At 46.6% G+C, this 19724-nt stretch overlaps 1 protein-coding gene across 3 annotated transcripts in view; it reads right to left on the bottom strand.

Annotated features, from left to right (window-relative positions):
- Window positions 1–712: 712 nt before the first annotated feature.
- LOC120989600 (cell wall protein SED1-like) overlaps window positions 713–19724 on the bottom strand; it is a 353322-nt gene continuing 334310 nt past the window's right edge. For all 3 annotated transcript variants that reach the window (XM_040417805.1, XM_040417806.1, XM_040417807.1), the window contains one exon: window positions 713–917. In XM_040417805.1, the coding sequence (XP_040273739.1) occupies window positions 870–917 (48 nt within the window). In that variant the 3' untranslated portion in view covers window positions 713–869. The remainder of the gene's footprint in view (window positions 918–19724) is intronic.

Raw genomic sequence — 19724 nt, 5'->3', positions numbered from 1 at the left:
TGCAGAAACATACAGCATGCTCGTTAAAAACACACTTTTTTTCCCAATAAAAACTGTCCAAAAATTATCCTTTTTTGGTGGCAGATACCTTATTCTCTTATCTGTAAAATGGTGGCCATCATTTTGACCTATTTATGTTGAACAAATCACAAATGTTTCCGATATGATGAAATTAGAATCTTTTGGGAAATTTGCAATGACTGATTTGTGTGGAATCTGTTCACTCATCTCTAGAAACCAGTAAAGAAGTAAAGAGAAGAGGTAAATACTGAATGAGATGATTTCCAGGCCAGCCTTAGGTTTTTGCTAGTGTGATGGTTTATCTGCTTTGAGTGTATTGTCATAGGGGTTTTCTGAATGTTTTATACTGTATCATCAGTATGTGATCAGTGGGGGTCCAAAGCTCGGCACGCTTGCCAATTACCTGTTTGAAGAGGCTATGGCACTTTGTGAGCGCCACAGCCTCCTAGCAGCTGGATAGCAGTTGTGCTTGGTATAGCATTCAGCCCCTTTCATTTGAATAAGACAGAGCTCCGCCTAGGCCAGGGGAATGATGAACGTGACATCACTCTTCAAACAGCTGATCAGTGGGAGTGCAGGGAGCTGAACACCCACTGATCACATATTGATGACCTATCCTAAATGATATGTTATCAATATAGAAGACCAAGGAAACCTTTTTAAATAAAAAACTGTTATCTAAATTGGTAGATTAATTTAATTGTACTGAGAACATACACAATACTGAATGATTTTCTTGTGACAATTAGGCAGAATAAAAATTCAGTTAAAAAACATAGCTGTATTCAAAAGAAACAATGTAGCTTTGCGTTAAACAAGCAAGTAGTTATAATGTCAATTTAGTTCTATTATTTTGGGGGGTATCGAGCAAATGGAGCTTCTTCATTCAAGCCATTCTGTAAAAAAAAAAGAAAATACATATATGTTCATATCAGGTTATTGATGACATTAAACAGATAAATCAAAAACATTCTTACAGTATAACAAAATATATATTACATAAAACGACAATGGAAATTGAGGACAATCTTTTAATTAGGATTGTTCCAAGGCATAGAAGGAATCCTGCTACTTGGGAAATCAATCTATTAGAAAATAATGTGAGCTACTAAAAAGAATGGCATATTAATACTACACTTCTGCTGGCTTCCCCAGACAATAACAGCTGCCTGCTACCCATACATTACCCCATTTTAGAGACATTGAGGTACCCCTACAGGGAGAACCCCTAGAAAGCGACCTAATTTTGGAAACTGCACCCATCAAGAAAGGAGTATAGTAAGCATTTTGACCCCAGAAATGAATGTGTAGTGATGGAACCAATATGTTATGCTATTGTCCTCATCAAATATCACTGTGGATCTCTGCAGCTCCTCAAGAGTGACCAAGGGCCATTTGGCTGCTTCTCTAATTAGTGTTCTCCTTGCCTGGGCTGTCAGTTTAAGGGCTCGTTCACACAAAAAAAATTGCGTTCCGTATGAGGGCCGTTTTTGCATTCCGTATACCAAACCGTTCATTTCAATGGGTCCGCAAAAGATGCACTCCAATTTGCGGACCGCAAAACACGGCACGGTCATGTGAACAAGCCTAACCGTCTCCGGACCACCTAACGCAGGATCGCGTTCCGGAGGCGGCTGATTCATTCCTCCTAGACGCATATACGCGTCATCTCGCGAGACTTCCTGTCAACGCGCGCACACAGGCGCGCGCGTTCACAGGAACTGCAGGTAAGCGAGTGGATCTACAGCCTGCCAGCGGCAATCGTTTGCTGGCAGGCTGTAGATGCGATTTTTTTTAACCCCTAACAGGTATATTAGATGCTGTTTTGATAACCGCGTCTAATATACCTGCTACCTGGTCCTATGGTGGTCCCTTTTGCTTGGATCGACCACCAGAGGACACAAGCAGCTCTGTAATAAGTAGCACCAAGCACCAAACTACACTACACCCCCCCGTCACTTATTAACCCCTTATTAATCCCTGATCACCCCATATAGACTCCCTGATCACCCCCCTGTCATTGATCACCCCCCTGTCAGGCTCCATTTAGACATCCGTATGTGCTTTACGGATCCACGGATCCATGGATTGGATCCGCAAAACACATACGGACGTCTGAATGGAGCCTTACAGGGGGGTGATCAATGACAGGGGGGTGATCACCTCATATAGACTCCCTGATCACCCCCTGTCATTGATCACCCCCCTGTCATTGATCACCCCCCTGTAAGACTCCATTCAGACGTCCGTATGTGTTTTACGGATCCACAGATCCATGGATCGGATCCGCAAAACACATACGGACGTCTGAATGGAGCCTTACAGGGGAGTGATCAATGACAGGGGGGTGATCACCCCATATAGACTCCCTGATCACCCCCCTGCCATTGATCACCCCCCTGTCATTGATCACCCCCCTGTAAGGCTCCATTCAGACATCCATATGTGTTTTACGGATCCACGGATCCATGGATCGGATCCGCAAAACTCATACAGACGTCTGAATGGAGCCTTACAGGGGGGGTGATCACCCCATATAGACTCCCTGATCACCCCCCTGTAAATGATCACCCCCCTGTAAGGCTCCATTCAGACGTCAGTATGTGTTTAGCGGATCCGATCCATGGATCCGTGGATCCGCAAAACACATACGGACCTCTGAATGGAGCCTTACAGGGGGGTGATCAATGACAGGGGGGTGATCAGGGAGTCTATATGGGGTGATCACCCCCCTGTCATTGATCACCCCCCTGTAAGGCTCCATTTAGACGTCCGTATGCGTTTTGCGGATCCGCGGATCCGTGGATCCGCAAAACACGGACACAGCGGATCCGCAAAACACATACGGACGTCTGAATGGAGCCTTACCGGGGGCTGATCAATGACAGGGTGGTGATCACCCCATATACCCCTGTCATTGATCACCCCCCTGTAAGGCTCCATTCAGACATTTTTTTGGCACAAGTTAGCGGAAATTTATATTTTTTTGTTTTTTTGTTTTTTCTTACAAAGTCTCATATTCCACTAACTTGTGACAAAAAATAAAATCTCACATGAACTCACCATACCCCTCAGGGAATCCAAATGCGTAAAAATTTTTTTGACATTTATATTCCAGACTTCTACTCACGCTTTAGGGCCCCTAAAATGCCAGGGCAATATAAATACCCCATATGTGAACCCATTTTGGAAAGAAGACACTCCAAGGTATTCGCTGAGGGGCATATTGAGTCCATGAAAGATTGAACTTTTTGTCACAAGTTAGTGGAATATGAGACTTTGTAAGAAAAAAAATAAAAATCATCATTTTCCGCTAACTTGTGACAAAAAATAAAAAATTCTAGGAACTCGCCATGCCCCTCAAGGAATACCTTGGGGTGTCTTCTTTCCAAAATGGGGTCACATGTGGGGTATTTATACTGCCCTGGCATTTTAGGGGCCCTAAAGCGTGAGAAGAAGTCTGGGATCCAAATGTCTAAAAATGCCGTCCTAAAAGGAATTTGGGCCCCTTTGCGCATCTAGGCTGCAAAAAAGTGTCACACATGTGGTATCACCGTACTCAGGAGAAGTTGGGCAATGTGTTTTGGGGTGTCATTTTACATATACCCATGCTGGGTGAGATAAATATCTCGGTCAAATGCCAACTTTGTATAAAAAAATGGGAAAAATTGTCTTTTGCCAAGATATTTCTCTCACCCAGCATAGGTATATGAAAAATGACACCCCAAAACACATTGCCCAACTTCTCCTGAGTACGGCGATACCACATGTGTGACACTTTTTTGTAGGCTAGGTGGGCAAAGGGGCCCACATTCCAAAGAGCACCTTTAGGATTTCACAGGGCATTTTTTACACATTTTGATTTCAAACTACTTCTCACGCATTAGGTCCCCTAAAATGCCAGGGCAGTATAAATACCCCACAAGTGACCCCATTTTGGAAAGAAGACACCCCAAGGTATTCCTTGAGGGGCATGGCGAGTTCCTAGAATTTTTTATTTTTTGTCACAAGTTAGCGGAAAATGATGATTTTTATTTTTTTTCTTACAAAGTCTCATATTCCACTAACTTGTGACAAAAAATAAAAACTTCCATGAACTCACTATGCCCATCACGAAATACCTTGGGGTGTCTTCTTTCCAAAATGGGGTCACTTGTGGGGTAGTTATACTGCCCTGGCATTTTAGGGGCCCTAATGCGTGAGAAGTAGTTTGAAATCAAAATGTGTAAAAAATGCCCTGTAAAATCCTAAAGGTGCTCTTTGGAATGTGGGCCCCTTTGCCCACCTAGGCTGCAAAAAAGTGTCACATATGTGGTATCGCCGTACTCAGGAGAAGTTGGGCAATGTGTTTTAGGGTGTCTTTTTACATATACCCATGCTGGGTGAGAGAAATATCTCTCTAAAAGACAACTTTTCCAATTTTTTTTATACAAAGTTGTCATTTGACAGAGATATTTATCTGTTATGCACCAAGTTGATCAGTTAGGATCTCAACTGCGGAGTCAATGGACATCAACTTTTACCACACTACCTGAGTGTTGGCTGTGTGATTTGCGGCTGCTCAGTTTGAACCCCAGGCGGCTCTCTCAGTCTTAGGCGGAGAGTTTGGGGTTCCAAAATCATGTACCGCAATAACAAAATAAATGGTTAACTAATGGGGAGGAAGGTCTCCTATTAGTTGAAGAGGTTAAGAGGTGTTTCATACCATTTCCTCAGGTTGGGTATAACACTGCAATACCAATTCTCACCACCGGGAGTTCCCTCCACTCTAAGTTCCACGTTAATAGAAAAGCCGGTTAGCAGGCATATACTTGCAGTTAGCAGTCCTTCACGAGGGAGCCAGCAGTGGGGGAGCCAGTGGATGATGGTGGGGAGTCCCCACTGTGTTCAGGGTTCCAGTCCAGATTCAGGGATAGCGTCCCCTGGGTGAATGGAGCTGACAGGGTGCGCACTCCATTAGTGGAACACCCTGTGCAGCCCCTGGCTCCTATTTATCGGCCGGAGCGTGAGTGGGCGGAGCCACTAGAGTCATCCTGGGAGCCATACCCCTTCCATCTAACGAGGTACTGGATTCTCCCCCGTCTTCTCCTGGAATCGAGGAGCTGCTCGACTTCAAATTCCTCTTCACCTTGGACGTCTATCGGGGGCGAGGGTCGAGGATCCCGTGATGGGAACGGGCTAGGTATGAACGGCTTCAGCAGTGACACATGGAATGTGGGATGTACCTGTAGTCGAGGAGGAAGAGTGAGTCTCACCGTGTTGGTGTTGATAACCCTTTCTATTGGAAAAGGACCCAAGAATTGTCTTCCCAATTTCTTGGAAGGTACCCCCAACCGAAGGTTTCTCGTCGACAGCCATACCGAGTCCCGGACCTGGTAGGGAGGATTTTCTCTTCTGCGACGGTCGTAGTAGATCTTTTGTCTTTCCTTTCCCCTTTGGAGGTTGTCTTTCAGCGTCTTGAGGGTAGCTTGCAGAGTAGTTAGATAATCGTCTGTGGCTGGAACGTTTGTGGGAAGGCTGGTTTGAGGGAGAGACCTAGGGTGAAATCCATAATTAGCAAAGAATGGACTATGTAAAGTGGAGGAATTCGTAGAATTATTATAGGAGAATTCGGCGAGGGGAAGTAGGCTCTCCCAGTCATCTTGGAGAAATGAGCAGTGACATCTGAGAAATTGTTCCAGACGCTGATTCACCCTTTCTGTCTGCCCGTTAGTTTGGGGGTGATAGGCGCTAGACATTCTGTGGTCGATTTGGAGTCTGGAACAGAGCGCTCTCCAGAATTTGGATATAAATTGCAAACCCCTGTCTGATATGACCTGGCTAGGAACTCCATGTAGCTTTATGATGTTGGAAAGGAAGGCCTCGGCTGTTTCCCTGGAGGAGGGTAACTTCTTGAGGGCCACGAAGTGTGCCATCTTAGTCAGCAGATCTACTACCACCATGATGGTGTTGTTTCCTCTGGAAAGGGGGAGTTCTACGATGAAGTCCATCGAGACCCATTCCTAGGGTCTGTTGGCGATGGGAAGACTCATTAGGAGACCATATGGTCGGTTCCTGTCACTTTTGCATGAGGCACAGGTCTCGCACGTGGAAACGTATTCCTCAATTTCTTTGGTCATTTTTGGCCACCAGAAGTTCCTGCGTATCAGGGTTGTGGTTTTGGCTATGCCAGGGTGCCCCACGAGGGGTGAATCATGGCAGAGTTTGATCACCTGGGTGGTGAGAGAGGGTGGTATGTACAGTTGGTTGTCCTTGTAGAGGAAACCCTGTTGGTTCTGCAGAAGACCTGGGGGTGTGTTGGCATGGTCATTATTCAGAGCATCCTTGAGCTGGGTCTCCAACCCGACGGTGGCGAGGACGAGTTTCTTCGGTGGTATGATCCATGTGGGGGCCGTGTCCGCGGTGCGGAATTCAGCCAGTCGTGATAGGGCGTCGGCCTTTCTATTTTTTGAGCCTGGTCGGTATGTAATTTGAAAGTTGAATCTGTCGAAAAAGAAGCTCCACCGTACTTGACGGGCTGACAGTGTTTTACTGGTTTTCAGATACTGTAAGTTACGGTGATCCGTGTATGGTATCAGAATACACTAGTATGTCATCAAGATAGATGATTACACATACGTCCAGTAGGTCCCTGAAAATGTCGTTAATAAAGTTTTTGAATGTGGCAGGAGCGTTGCACAATCCGTAGGGCATCACAGTATACTCGAAGAGTCCGTACCGGGTGCGGAAGGCTGTCTTCCATTCATTGCCCTTTCTGATCCTAATCAAGTTGTATGCGCCTCTCAAGTCCAGCTTGGTGTAGATTGTGGATGTTTGAAGTCTTTCTATGAGTTCGGATATTAGCGGCAGGGGGTACCGATTTTTGATTGTTACTTTGTTCAAGGCTCTGTAATCAATGATGGGCCTTAGGCTTGAGTCTTTGTTTCTTACGAAGAACATCCCTGCGGCTGCCGGGGAGGTTGAAGGCCGAATAAAACCTTTCCGTAAGTTCTCTTCCAGGTACTGTTTGACGTGAACAAGTTCTGGTTGTGCCAATGGGTAGATTCTTCCTGTGGGTATCTCACTGCCCGGCAACAAATCTATGGGGCAATAGTAAGATCTATGGGGTGGAAGGGATTCCGCCTTCTTTGCACTGAATACCTCAGCGAACTCTGCGTATTGAGTGGGGACCTGGTACACTCCCACATGCATGAGGGTCTTGAGAGGGAAGCAGGTCTCCATGCAATAGCGTGAGGTAAACCCAACTCTCCCCTGTTCCCATAGAAGGGCCGGCTGATGTAACTGCAGCCATGGCAACCCTAGAATCACGGGGAACAAAGGAGAGTGTATGATATCAAAGGATAAGAATTCTGTGTGGTTATTTTCGCATGTCACCAGGAGGGGTTGAGTCTGACTGTGGACAGGTTTAGAAGTGGTTCCGTCAATGAAACTCACGGATATCGGAACGTTTTTTCTCGTGTGGGGAATTTTATTTCGCTCTATCAGATGCAGGTCAATAAAATTCCCAGAAGCTCCCGTGTCCACCATGGCTTCAACGATAGTTCGGTTTTGGTCCCACTGTAAGGTGAGAGACGTGTAGATGTAACTACCTGTGCTATTACTTCTATTGCCTAAGGTACAAGACGTCCTGTTCTTACCTTCATGTTTCTTTCGTATGGCGGGACATCCATCAACTGTATGGTCGGCAGACGCAAGGTATAAGCAGAGGTTGAGGTTACGTCTCCTGGCTTTCTCCCTCTCAGTCAGAGGACCCCGAATCGCCCCGATCTCCATCATCTCTACTGCAGGACCCGGGCTGGACTGTCTTGGGGTGGGTATGAACCCTGAGACTCTCTCGGCTCTGCGTTCCCTCAATCGTCTGTCAATGGTGGTGGCCTTCTGCATCAAGGCGTCAAGTGTATGTGGTAACTCTCCTCGGGCTAATTCGTCCTTCAGGGCCTCAGAGAGACCGAGACGGAACTGATTCCTAAGGGTGAGATCTTTCCATTCAGTCTCCCCGAGCCCAACGAGTGTATTCCGCAATGAAGTCCTCTACAGGTCGTCTCCCTTGCTTTAGGCTGCGGATGGCGGTCTCTGCGGTCAGCTGTTTGCTATGGTCCTCGTAGAGGAGGGCCATTGTTTCAAGGAACAGGGGAAAAGAATCCAGGACCGGATCTTCCTTTTCTAAATATGTATTGGCCCATGCTCTGGGCTCCCCCCTGAGGTACGAGATCATGGTAAGTACTTTTGTTCTGTCTGTTGGGTAGGTCCGGGGCCGTAGTTCAAACATTAGTTTGCAAGCATTCAGGAATTCCCGGAACTGCTTCTGGTCTCCCGAGAATAGTTCAGGTGGGCTGACCTTGGGTTCTGGTCCATCACGGGGGTGTCCTGTGCCCTGAGTGACGAGTTCCCGTAGGGTCTGATTTTCTAACTGGAGATGTTGTACGGTCTCATTGAGGGTCTCCACCATCTCTGTGAGGGCGACCAGGTGTCTTGCAAGCTCCGCTGGATCCATGAGGGTTCCACTAATATGTAACGCACCAAGTTGATCAGTTAGGATCTCAACTGTGGAGTCAATGGACATCAACTTTTACCACACTGCCTGAGTGTTGGCTGTGTGATTTGCGGCTGCTCAGTTTGAACCCCAGGCGGCTCTCTCAGTCTTAGGCGGAGAGTTTGGGGTTCCAAAATCATGTACCGCAATAACAAAATAAATAGTTAACTAATGGGGAGGAAGGTCTCCTATTAGTTGAAGAGGTTAAGAGGTGTTTCATACCATTTCCTCAGGTTGGGTATAACACTGCAATACCAATTCTCACCACCGGGAGTTCCCTCCACTCTAACTTCCACGTTAATAGAAAAGCCGGTTAGCAGGCATATACTTGCAGTTAGCAGTCCTTCACGAGGGAGCCAGCAGTGGGGGAGCCAGTGGATGATGGTGGGGAGTTCCCACGGTGTTCAGGGTTCCAGTCCAGATTCAGGGATGGCGTCCCCTGGGTGAATGGAGCTGACAGGGTGCGCACTCCATTAGTGGAACACCCTGTGCAGCCCCTGGCTCCTATTTATCGGCCGGAGCGTGAGTGGGCGGAGCCACTAGACGGCCCGTCGGCCGCTGCGTTCCACGCTGGAGCGCAACCCAGCGTACCATTACATTATCTCACCCAGCATGGGCATGTGTAAAAAGACACCCCAAAACACATTGCCCAACTTCTCCTGAGTACGGCGATACCACATGTGTGACACTTTTTTGCAGCCTAGGTGGGCAAAGGGGCCCACATTCCAAAGAGCACCTTTAGGATTTCACAGGGCATTTTTTACACATTTTGATTTCAAACTACTTCTCACGCATTAGGGCCCCTAAAATGCCAGGGCAGTATAACTACCCCACAAGTGACCCCATTTTGGAAAGAAGACACCCCAAGGTATTTCGTGATGGGCATAGTGAGTTCATGGAAGTTTTTATTTTTTGTCACAAGTTAGTGGAATATGAGACTTTGTAAGGAAAAAAAAAAATCATCATTTTCCGCTAACTTGTGACAAAAAATAAAAAGTTCTATGAACTCACTATGCCCATCAGCGAATACCTTAGGGTGTCTACTTTCCTAAATGGGGTCATTTGTGGGGTTTGTAGAACCTCAGGAAACATGACAGGTGCTCAGAAAGTCAGAGCTGCTTCAAAAAGCGTAAATTTCCATTTTTGTACCATAGTTTGTAAACGCTATAACTTTTACCCAAACCAATAAATATACACTTATTTTTTTTATTTTTATCAAAGACATGTAGAACAATAAATTTAGAGAAAAATTTATATAGAAATGTAGTTTTATTTGAAAAATTTTACAACTGAAAGTGAAAAATGTCATTTTTTTGCAAAAATTTCGGTAAATTTCGATTAATAACAAAAAAAGTAAAAATGTCAGCAGCAATAAAATACCACCAAATGAAAGCTCTATTAGTAAGAAGAAAAGGAGCTAAAATTTATTTGGGTGGTAAAATGCATGACTGAGCAATAAACCGTGAAAGTAGTGTAGTGCAGAATTGTAAAAAGTGGTCTGGTCATTACGGGTGTTTAAGCTAGGGGGGCTAAGGTGGCTAAGTAGAAGGCCATGTCTTGGTAGGTTTGCAGTTGTGCCATAGTCATTGTGGATGATGGACTGAATAGTGCTTAATGAGATGTTCAAAGCTTGGGGTATTTTTTTTACACTTCTCCACAACTTTACTGTCTGATGTGTTCCTTGGTTTTCATGATGCTGTTTGATCGCTAATGTTCACTAACAAACCTCTGAGGCCTTCACAGAACAGCTATAGTTAGGGTCCATTTACACGTCCGTTTTTTCTTTCCTGATCTGTTCCGTCTTATGCAGAACAGATCTGGACCAGTTCCGTACCCATTCATTTTCAATGGGTCCTGGAAAAAATCGGACAGCACAATGTGTGCTGTCCGTTTCCGTTGTTCCGTTCCGCATGTCCAAAAAAATATAAAACTTGTCCTATTCTTTTCCGCAAAAATCGGATCCTGGAACAATACAAAGTCAATGGATCCGCAAAAAACGGAAGACATTCGTATGTCATTACGTATGTCATCCGTTTTATGCGGATTCCGTTCCTGGAAATTAAATGGCACCTGGGGTAACACATAACTAGACTTTTATTCACTTTTTTTTTTTCAATTTTTTTTCAAAGAAATCCAAACAACTTTATTTGCTTATTGAAATTTATACATGTTTCCGTTTTTTGCGGATCTGCAAAAAACGGATGACATACGGATGACATACGGAAACATTTTCAGGAACAACGGATCCGCAAAAAACGGACTGAAAATCGGGATATAGAAAAATACTGACGTGTGAATGTAGCCTTATACTGAGAATAAATTACACACAGGTGGACTCTATTTATTAGGTGACTTCTGAAGACAATTGGTCACACTGGATTTTATTTAGGGGTGTCAAAGTACAGGGGGCTGAGTACAAATGTGTTCCACGCTTTTTGCATTTTTTATTTATTAAAAATTTTGAAAACCATTATTATATATTTTTTTTTTACTTCACACATACTGTGTTGGTCTATAACATAAAACCCCAATAAAATACATTTTATGGGGACAAAACTGAACTACTGTAAGAACGGAATGCACCAGAATGCATTCTGTTCCATTGCATTCCCATGGAGCACACAAAAATGCTTCCGGCATTGTGTGCATCATGGGATACTGATCAAGACGCCAAAGAAAACTGATCCGGCGCCCATTGACAATGGTCTTAGTGCCAGATCCATCTTGGTCCTTTTAGAGATAATGCAACCGGATCTGTTCAGAACGGATGCAGCCGGTTGTATTATCCTAACAAAAGTGTTTTTGGTGATCACTGATGGATCCAGCAAAAATGCTGATGTGAAAGTACCCTTAGTTGGGTATAAAGTGGAAAAGTTCCAGGGGTATAAATACTTTTTCAAGACACTGTATATATGCCACTCATCCTATACAGGTTAATAGCCAACTAAATGTCAATACAGTATGCATTTGGCATACATTTGTCTGGTATGGGAATATCACAGCCTCAACTGTTTTGAAAAGGTTATTACAATTTTTTTGTTTTAAAAAGGGAGTCATTTTCAAATGTATGTGACTGGAAGCAGCATATGTCTGGGGGATGCTTTCATCAGATTTTTTCAAATGGTTTCACCAAACCAAGGTTCGTCTATCTGGACATTTATGATGTATTCACAGGATATGCCATAAATGTCTGATTAGTATGGTCCTACATTGGGGATCCACTCCTATCTCATGAATAGGGTCCCGTTGTGCACTGCCCGGCCTTTTCAGAAATGCAGTAGCAGTGGAACACAAGCATGGGCCTCCTCTCCATTCCTGGTAGTGTGCAATGGGGTCCTATTTCTATGAGACATTTAAAGGGGTTAATTGTCAGAAGAAAGTGTCTTGTTCTAAATGAGCCTGTAAAAATTATCTTTTAATTGGGAGCAACAGCAGTACAGTGTGGATGTGGAAAGGGTAGGATAATCGTGGCATATGGCTGTAATAATAGTGCCAGTAGTAGCAGAACAGCATGGATCAGACAAGATAGTAGATGTGTGTCCAGGTGTTTAGGTGTGGTAGTAGTACTAGTAGTGGTGACTGTGATCAGTAATGGTAGTGGCAGTAGGGTTAATGGAAGTAGCAGTAACAGATTAGCAGCAGATAATAGCATCTGCAGCAGTGGTGGCAGCAGCCACCATATTGTACGGAACATGATGGTAGGCAGGCCAAAAGCGGCAGTGGCATGATGGCAGCAGCAGTAGCCATATGATACGGAACATGCTGGAAGGCAGGCAGACAGTGGCAATGTCATGATGAGACACAGTTAGCAAGGGCAGATCTATTCATTGGCCTTAATCAGAGGAGTGTAAAAATCCTCAAGAATCCATGCCTAAATTTTTTTTACAAAAATTATGTTTTAGACACTGGCAGAGGACAACTTGGTCTGTCTAGGTGTCACAACATTGGCAGCTGAGAACAGAGAGAGCATACTGGGCCAGTTTGGGCCAGTGTTCCAGTCTTCCTACTCAGTCAATGGGGACTGCGATCCACTGCGGCTGCCCCACGGCGGGTGTCCTTGCATTGCAGCCCGCAATTTGCGGGCCGCAGCACGGCCACGGGGCGCACACGTTCATTTGCAAGAGGCCTAAGGCAGATCCTGTGTGTGGATATGCCATAAATGTCCTAATAGACTACCTATTAGTGATAACCTTTTGACAAATTTTATGCAATAGCTGTCTCTGATGAACTGCCACTGTTCCCTGCCGAGGTGGTCTGGTGCATGACAAAATCATTCACGGCTTTACACTGCTCATACAGACGCTCAAGCATCTGTAAAGCGGAATTCCAGAGAGTTGGAACATTGCAGACTGAGCTGTGTAACGGAAGAGGATTATATCACTGGATGTTGTTCCGCACTACATAAGAATGGCTAAAAAGAATGGTTAGTCTCCTGGACATTGCCAGTACTTTCCGCAAACCTGTGTACTATCTCAAAAAGTGTTGCACAACTGTGTTGCATAGTGCGCCATGCAGGGAGCAGGTGTTATTTCCACCAAATGCAGCATGACCACGATATTCTGACCATTATCCATGACCACCTTGCCCAGTTGCAGTTGGTGGGGAGACAACCAGCAAGATATTTGCTGCTTGATGCACTTTAATAAGTGATCATCTGTTTTTGCCCAGGCCTTTTATATATAACACGGCATGGCAATGATTTACTTTAAAAACTAAGATGCCAAACATGCATAAATTAGCTTAACCGATTACGCCCAATATGCAATGGCGAAATGTTCTGTTCCCCTAGGGGACAAAGGGGCTAAAACTTAACATTTCTTAAATCACGCTGACCAGGGTAAAACCCTCAACAGGGGCGTAACTAGAAGTGACTGGGCCCCACAGCAAATATTTGTAAGGGCCCCTCCAGCGCGCTTCGCACCTCCCTCCTCCTGTGTAAACCCCACTCCTTTGGCACAGTGTAGCGGTATACTGTATATTGTGTGGCACAGTGGATGCTATATGTGTATAACATAAACATATATTATATGAAAACTTACAGTTACTTGACCCTTGGGGATCTCAGGCACCACTTCAACACTTGGCCGGGGGCTTGGCAGAGCTGATGTTGTGCTTTATCCTAATGAGAAAGATTTCATAATAAGGATTTGGAGAAGGGGCAGAGGGATAGCAGAGCAGGGGGAGGCTGGTGCTGCTACTAGGGGGTCATACCATGGGGGAGTAATAAAACCCACTATAATGCCCCCCCAGTAGTAATAATTCTCCTTATAATGTGACAGTGAAAAACACCCCCTTGTAATGCCCCCAGTTGAGCTAATGTCCCCATAGTGCCCCCATAATGTCCCAGTATAAAATACCCCTATATAGTGCCCCCAGTAAATTCCCCCATAGTGCTCCTCTCCCCACTTCCTGTTAGTCCCCCCCATAATGTACCAGTATAAAATGCCCCATATATAGTGCCCCAGTAGATGCCCCTCAGTGTCCGGCCAATGATAGGCTGCCGGCCTAGTGTCCCCCATAATGCCCCCCAATAATGTGCCAGTAAGTGTCCCCATAGATGCCCCCCCATCATGTGCCAGTATCAAGTGCCTCTCTCCTCCCCCCCACATGTCCCAGTATCATAGTGCCATCTCCCCCCCCCCCAATGTGCCAGTATCAAGTGCCTCTCTCCTTCCCACCCCCATGTGCCAGTATCATAGTGCCAAACCCCCCTATGTGCCAGTATCAAGTGCCTCTCCCCTCCCCCCATGTCCCAGTATCATAGTGCCATCTCCCCCCCCCAATGTGCCAGTATCAAGTGCCTCTCTCCTTCCCACCCCCCATGTGCCAGTATCATAGTGTCAAACCCCCCTATGTGCCAGTATCAAGTGCCTCTCTCCTCCCCCCATGTCCCAGTATCATAGTGCCATCTCCCCCCCCAATGTGCCAGTATCAAGTGCCTCTCTCCTTCCCACCCCCCATGTGCCAGTATCATAGTGCCAAACCCCCCTATGTGCCAGTATCAAGTGCCTCTCTCCTCCCCCCATGTCCCAGTATCATAGTGCCATCTCCCCCCCCCACAAAAAAAAGTGCCAGTATCAAGTGCCTCTCTCACCCCCCCATGTGCCAGTATCAGGTGCCTCTCTCCCCCCCATGTGCCAGTATCAGGTGCCAACCCCCCTCTCCCCCCAAGGTGCCAGTATCAGGTGCCAACCCCTCTCCCCCCCATGTGCCAGTATCAGGTGCCTCTCTCCCCCCCCATGTGCCAGTATCAGGTGCCAACCCCCCTCCTTCCATGTGCCAGTATCAAGTGCCCCCTCGCTCCCCCCATGGCAGTAACAGTCGGGTATTAAAAAAAATATAATAAACACTTCTACTTACCTCCATGTCAGCGATGCGATGCAGCCTCTTCCTGTGTCCCGCCCTGTATGTCCATATATGGAGTCAGTGCTTGTATTTCAGAAAAGTTTCTGCTGGGATTCGAACCCACGACCTTCTGTATCAGAGGCAAAGCACCTAACTACAAGACCGTAAGAGCTGCCTTGCTGCTGACTGAAAAAATATGAGACTTCTACTGTTATAGCTGGCTAAGTGTACATCTATACACATGACATCTGCTCATATATAGAGATATAGCAGAGCTGAGTGTGCTGGGACAGCTGTCATATAGAGATATAGCAGTGCTGGGTGTGTTGGGGCAGCTGTCATGTGTATAGATGTACACTTAGCCAGCTATAACAGTAGAAGTCTCATATTTTTTCAATTAGTTGCAATGCAGCCTTTATGGCTGTGTGGGTAAATGCTTTGCCTCTGATACATTGGAGGTTGTGGGTTCGAATCCCCGACACATCAGGAGACTTTAGGAGACAGTAAGATTAGATCACATTAGCGAGGGGGCCTGGTCAGCCACTGCTGCTGTGAAAGGGCCCTGAACATTAAGACAAGAATCGATATTTAACTAACTTGAAAATAAACTGTCACACACGCTGCCGGGGCGCCGGGCCCCGAAGCTGCTGCCTCCCCTGCTTCCCCGGTAGTTACGCCACTGACCCTCATAGACAAACAAAGAGACAGCCCAGATGGGCCTAAACAACCACTGAATGGTAACAGTATAAGATGTCATATAAAAGGAACGGCCTCACCCATCAATGGCTGTTGAAACTGATGGTCGAAACTCTTACAATGTGGTGGGCTTCCAAGTGATGGATTTCCCAATCTGGTGGAGATGAAAAATCCAGTAGACTGAGATGCCATTCAGAGAAAGTGCCAACGGTTGACTTCAGTATGGATAGGAGTCGGGAATTCCCTAGTAAACCCTATCAAGGGGCAGGGACTAATATCACCCTACTTATCTATACGAAGTACTTGCCCCGCAAGGGGCGACCTTGTCCGGATACCTTTCCCTAATACCAGGCAGCATCCTTAGTATACCCTGTAACGGACCGTTTCAGCAGACAAGGGGTTAAAATCCGTTTAGGTGATATGCCCCTTTCTGAGAGACAGGCACAGCTACTGCAGGACACCAAATTCCCAAACTGGATACAAAGTAGCACTCCAAACTGGAACCTCACGAATAGCTGCTAGCAGACGAACAGGAAAAGCATACAATCCTGGCAATCGGTCTTCTAACAGCATACAGTGAATCCCCCCAATAACGAGACAAGGCTCTGTGTTGAGGGTCAAACAGTGGTCTGACTGTACTTCACGTACAGCCTCTTTTATTCATAAACCACAAACATAGTACTGCCCACAGGGGTTTGAAATACAACCAATCAGTAATTTACAACACATACAATGTAAGTACAGCCCATCTGGTGTACACGCCCCTAGGGGACCAGAATGAAGACTGTGACATAAGACAGATAAACAGCACTTAGGACACACAGACACAACACATCACCACAATGCATCATGGTTTCCTCCTCTCTGCCCTCGAGACACCCGAGGCGTAATCCAATTATCTCTCAAGACAAAGAGAAGTCACCAATACACATGTGCAGACAACAGGACAGACATCACCCTTTAAACACACAATGGGACAATGGCACAATAGAAACACACTGTCACGGCTGTATGTGAGCAACAATAGTATACACAGTAAAAAGAGCTACTGACCGGACCCAAACTAGGGAGGATAAAGGGTGACCCCTGTCAGACCCTCAAAGCTCTCCCTATTCTGCTAAAGCACATGCCCGGATCCCAATGGCGGAACGAGGCATGCCCACGTGCCTAAGACTGATGACCACTGTAACCCCTACAATAGTGGAAGGGGCACGGCCACCGGTGCCCTACTCAGTATATGGAGGGAACCGTGGCCACCTCAGATCCAGTCAGAAAATAATCAGGTACACAACAATGTCTGTACACTTAGCTGAAGGTGTTGCAGCCGCAGAGAAGACGGATCCAAGGACAGCTGGCAATATCCGGAGTGCTTGCTGCAGCAGAACACAGGTCCAGTGAACTGATAGCTACAAGTGAAGATACTAAAGCAAGAGCTACAACTGAAATGAGAACTATAATCCACACCCTACAATAGGAGGAGGGGTGATATAAAGAGAGGGAAATCAAACACATGAGGAACAGCTGGGAGGAAGGAAACCAAAAGTAAAAAGAGCAGTGAGAACTCCTCCCAGCTCTAGTAGTGACATCATCACAGGGGTGGAGAAACAGAGCTGTGAGAACGTCCCAAAGCTCTGGTAGTGACACACACCCAGCATTTTCCTCCCAAGCTGACAAGTTACACTTATTATAACTTGTTACAACTTTGTGAGTTTACATTGGCCATACATATAACTTACATCAATTTAAACAGTATAACTTGGGGACAAACCTATCCAAAATTCACTTGAATAGGTTCAGGGGTTTAAAAGTTAGTATATGGCCCATAATCCAGGGGCAAGAGGCCAGCAGCCAGTCCTCTCCAAAACCCAGTGGCGAGGTTGGTTTCGCCACACATCTCCCCCCCCCCCAGGGAAGACTAACCAGGTACCTGACCTCACGCCGGTCGGTACCTGAGTTAGTCTGGCAGCCCACCCACAACCAAATACTGGACCTGTTGACTTTAGTAGCCTGTCTCTGTCCAGTGAGTCCACCAAGGTTATGTTGGAAGCTGGTACTCCCGGTCTCTGTGTTGCTCCCTGGCTTGGAGTGGAGGTTGCTTTGTGGGCAGGTATCAGCGGTACTCTGCCCTGGTGCCAGCGCTACCACGGAAGAAGCCTGGTTGGAGCCTGGTTGTTGGAGGGGGAGACCGACTGTCTCTACCCCCTGTGCTGTAAGTGCAGAGACCACGGTCCCATCTGCACTGTTGTGGGGCTTACTGTCTCCCCCTGGTGCGTTAAGCTGCTGCTGGGGAGAGGGGGTAACGAGCTCCTCTCCCATACATACTTCCAGCCGCTGGGGAGGGCGACCGACCGTCTCCGCTCCCAATACAGTGTCCTGCTGCTGGGGAAAGGAGACTGGGCTCTCTATTCCCTGCTGGACACTCTGCCGCTGGGGGACAGGACCGACTGTCTCTGCCCCCTGTAACTCCGCCTGCCGCTGGGGAATGGAGACTGGGCTCCCAATTCCCAAAAAATCATGCTGCTGCTGGGGGATGGAGACTGGGTTTGTCACCTTACTGTCCTGCTGAGCCTTCTCACTGGCGTGGAACAGCTGCTGGTAGCCCTGTTCCAGCTCCATCTCCCGGGTCACCAGGTGGACCAGGTCCTGCTCAATCTCATGAGTGTCGTCCCAGTCATACCTGCTCTCCCTCCATTCCAAGAGATCATGGAACCGGGCTTGTGTAGGGCTCCCAAACTCCAGCTCTGAAAAAGTCTCCCATAACAAGCCAGGACCATCAAACTCCTCTCCCTCCGGCTTGTCATGCTCAGCTGTCCTGGGTAGGTACTGTGCCCCATACCACCAGAGCGCCTGTTAGGCATCTTCCAGCCACAGCTCCCGCCATGCTAGGAGTTCAAATTCCTTCACCCATTCCTCCCGGGGCTGCTCTCCCAGGAAGGGCATCCGCAGGGCTACTCGCTTCTGCAACCGCTGGTCTTCCGTGGGGAGTCTCTCGTCCTGCATATACTCCACAATACCCAGTACCTGGTACCAGATGCCTTTGCGGACTGCATCTCGGTCATCCATGACACCCTCATCGTACTCCACTGCTGTTTCCATTCTGGTGCTGTCAGGGTCGCTGTACTGGGACATGCGTTGCCCTCAAATTGTAATTCCAGGGAATGATGTTTCTTTGTAGCTGTCCTTCTGGGCTGTGGGAACGATCCCGCTGCTTGCCACCAATGTAACGGCACGTTTCAGCAGACAAGGGGTTAAAATCAGTTTAGGTGATATGCCCCTTTCTGAGAGACAGGCACAGCTACTGCAGGACACCAAATTCCCGAACTGGATACAAAGTAGCACTCCAAACTGGAACCTCACGAATAGCTGCTAGCAGACGAACAGGAAAAGCATACAATCCTGGCAATCGGTCTTCTAACAGCATACAGTGAATCCCCCCAATAACGAGACAAGGCTCCGTGTTGAGGGTCAAACAGTGGTCTGACTGTACTTCACGTACAGCCTCTTTTATTCATACACCACAAACATAGTACTGCCCACAGGGGTTTGAAATACAACCAATCAGTAATTTACAACACATACAATGTAAGTACAGCCCATCTGGTGTACACGCCCCTAGGGGACCAGAATGAAGACTGTGACATAAGACAGATAAACAGCACTTAGGACACACAGACACAACACATCCCCACAATGCATCATGGTTTCCTCCTCTCTGCCCTCGAGACACCCGAGGCGTAATCCAATTATCTCTCAAGACAAAGAGAAGTCACCAATACACATGTGCAGACAACAGGACAGACATCACCCTTTAAACACACAATGGGACAATGGCACAATAGAAACACACCCAGCATTTTCCTCCCAAGCTGACAAGTTACACTTATTATAACTTGTTACAACTTTGTGAGTTTACATTGGCCATACATATAACTTACATCAATTTAAACAGTATAACTTGGGGACAAACCTATCCAAAATTCACTTGAATAGGTTCAGGGGTTTAAAAGTTAGTATATGGCCCATAATCCAGGGGCAAGAGGCCAGCAGCCAGTCCTCTCCAAAACCCAGTGGCGAGGTTGGTTTCGCCACATACCCTACTGGAGGTAAACTCCCGACGTGTCACGTTTTG

Source organism: Bufo bufo, chromosome 2, assembly GCF_905171765.1.
Source record: "Bufo bufo chromosome 2, aBufBuf1.1, whole genome shotgun sequence".
NCBI classification, from domain to species: domain Eukaryota; kingdom Metazoa; phylum Chordata; class Amphibia; order Anura; family Bufonidae; genus Bufo; species Bufo bufo.
This window is presented reverse-complemented; position numbering and strand designations above follow the sequence as displayed.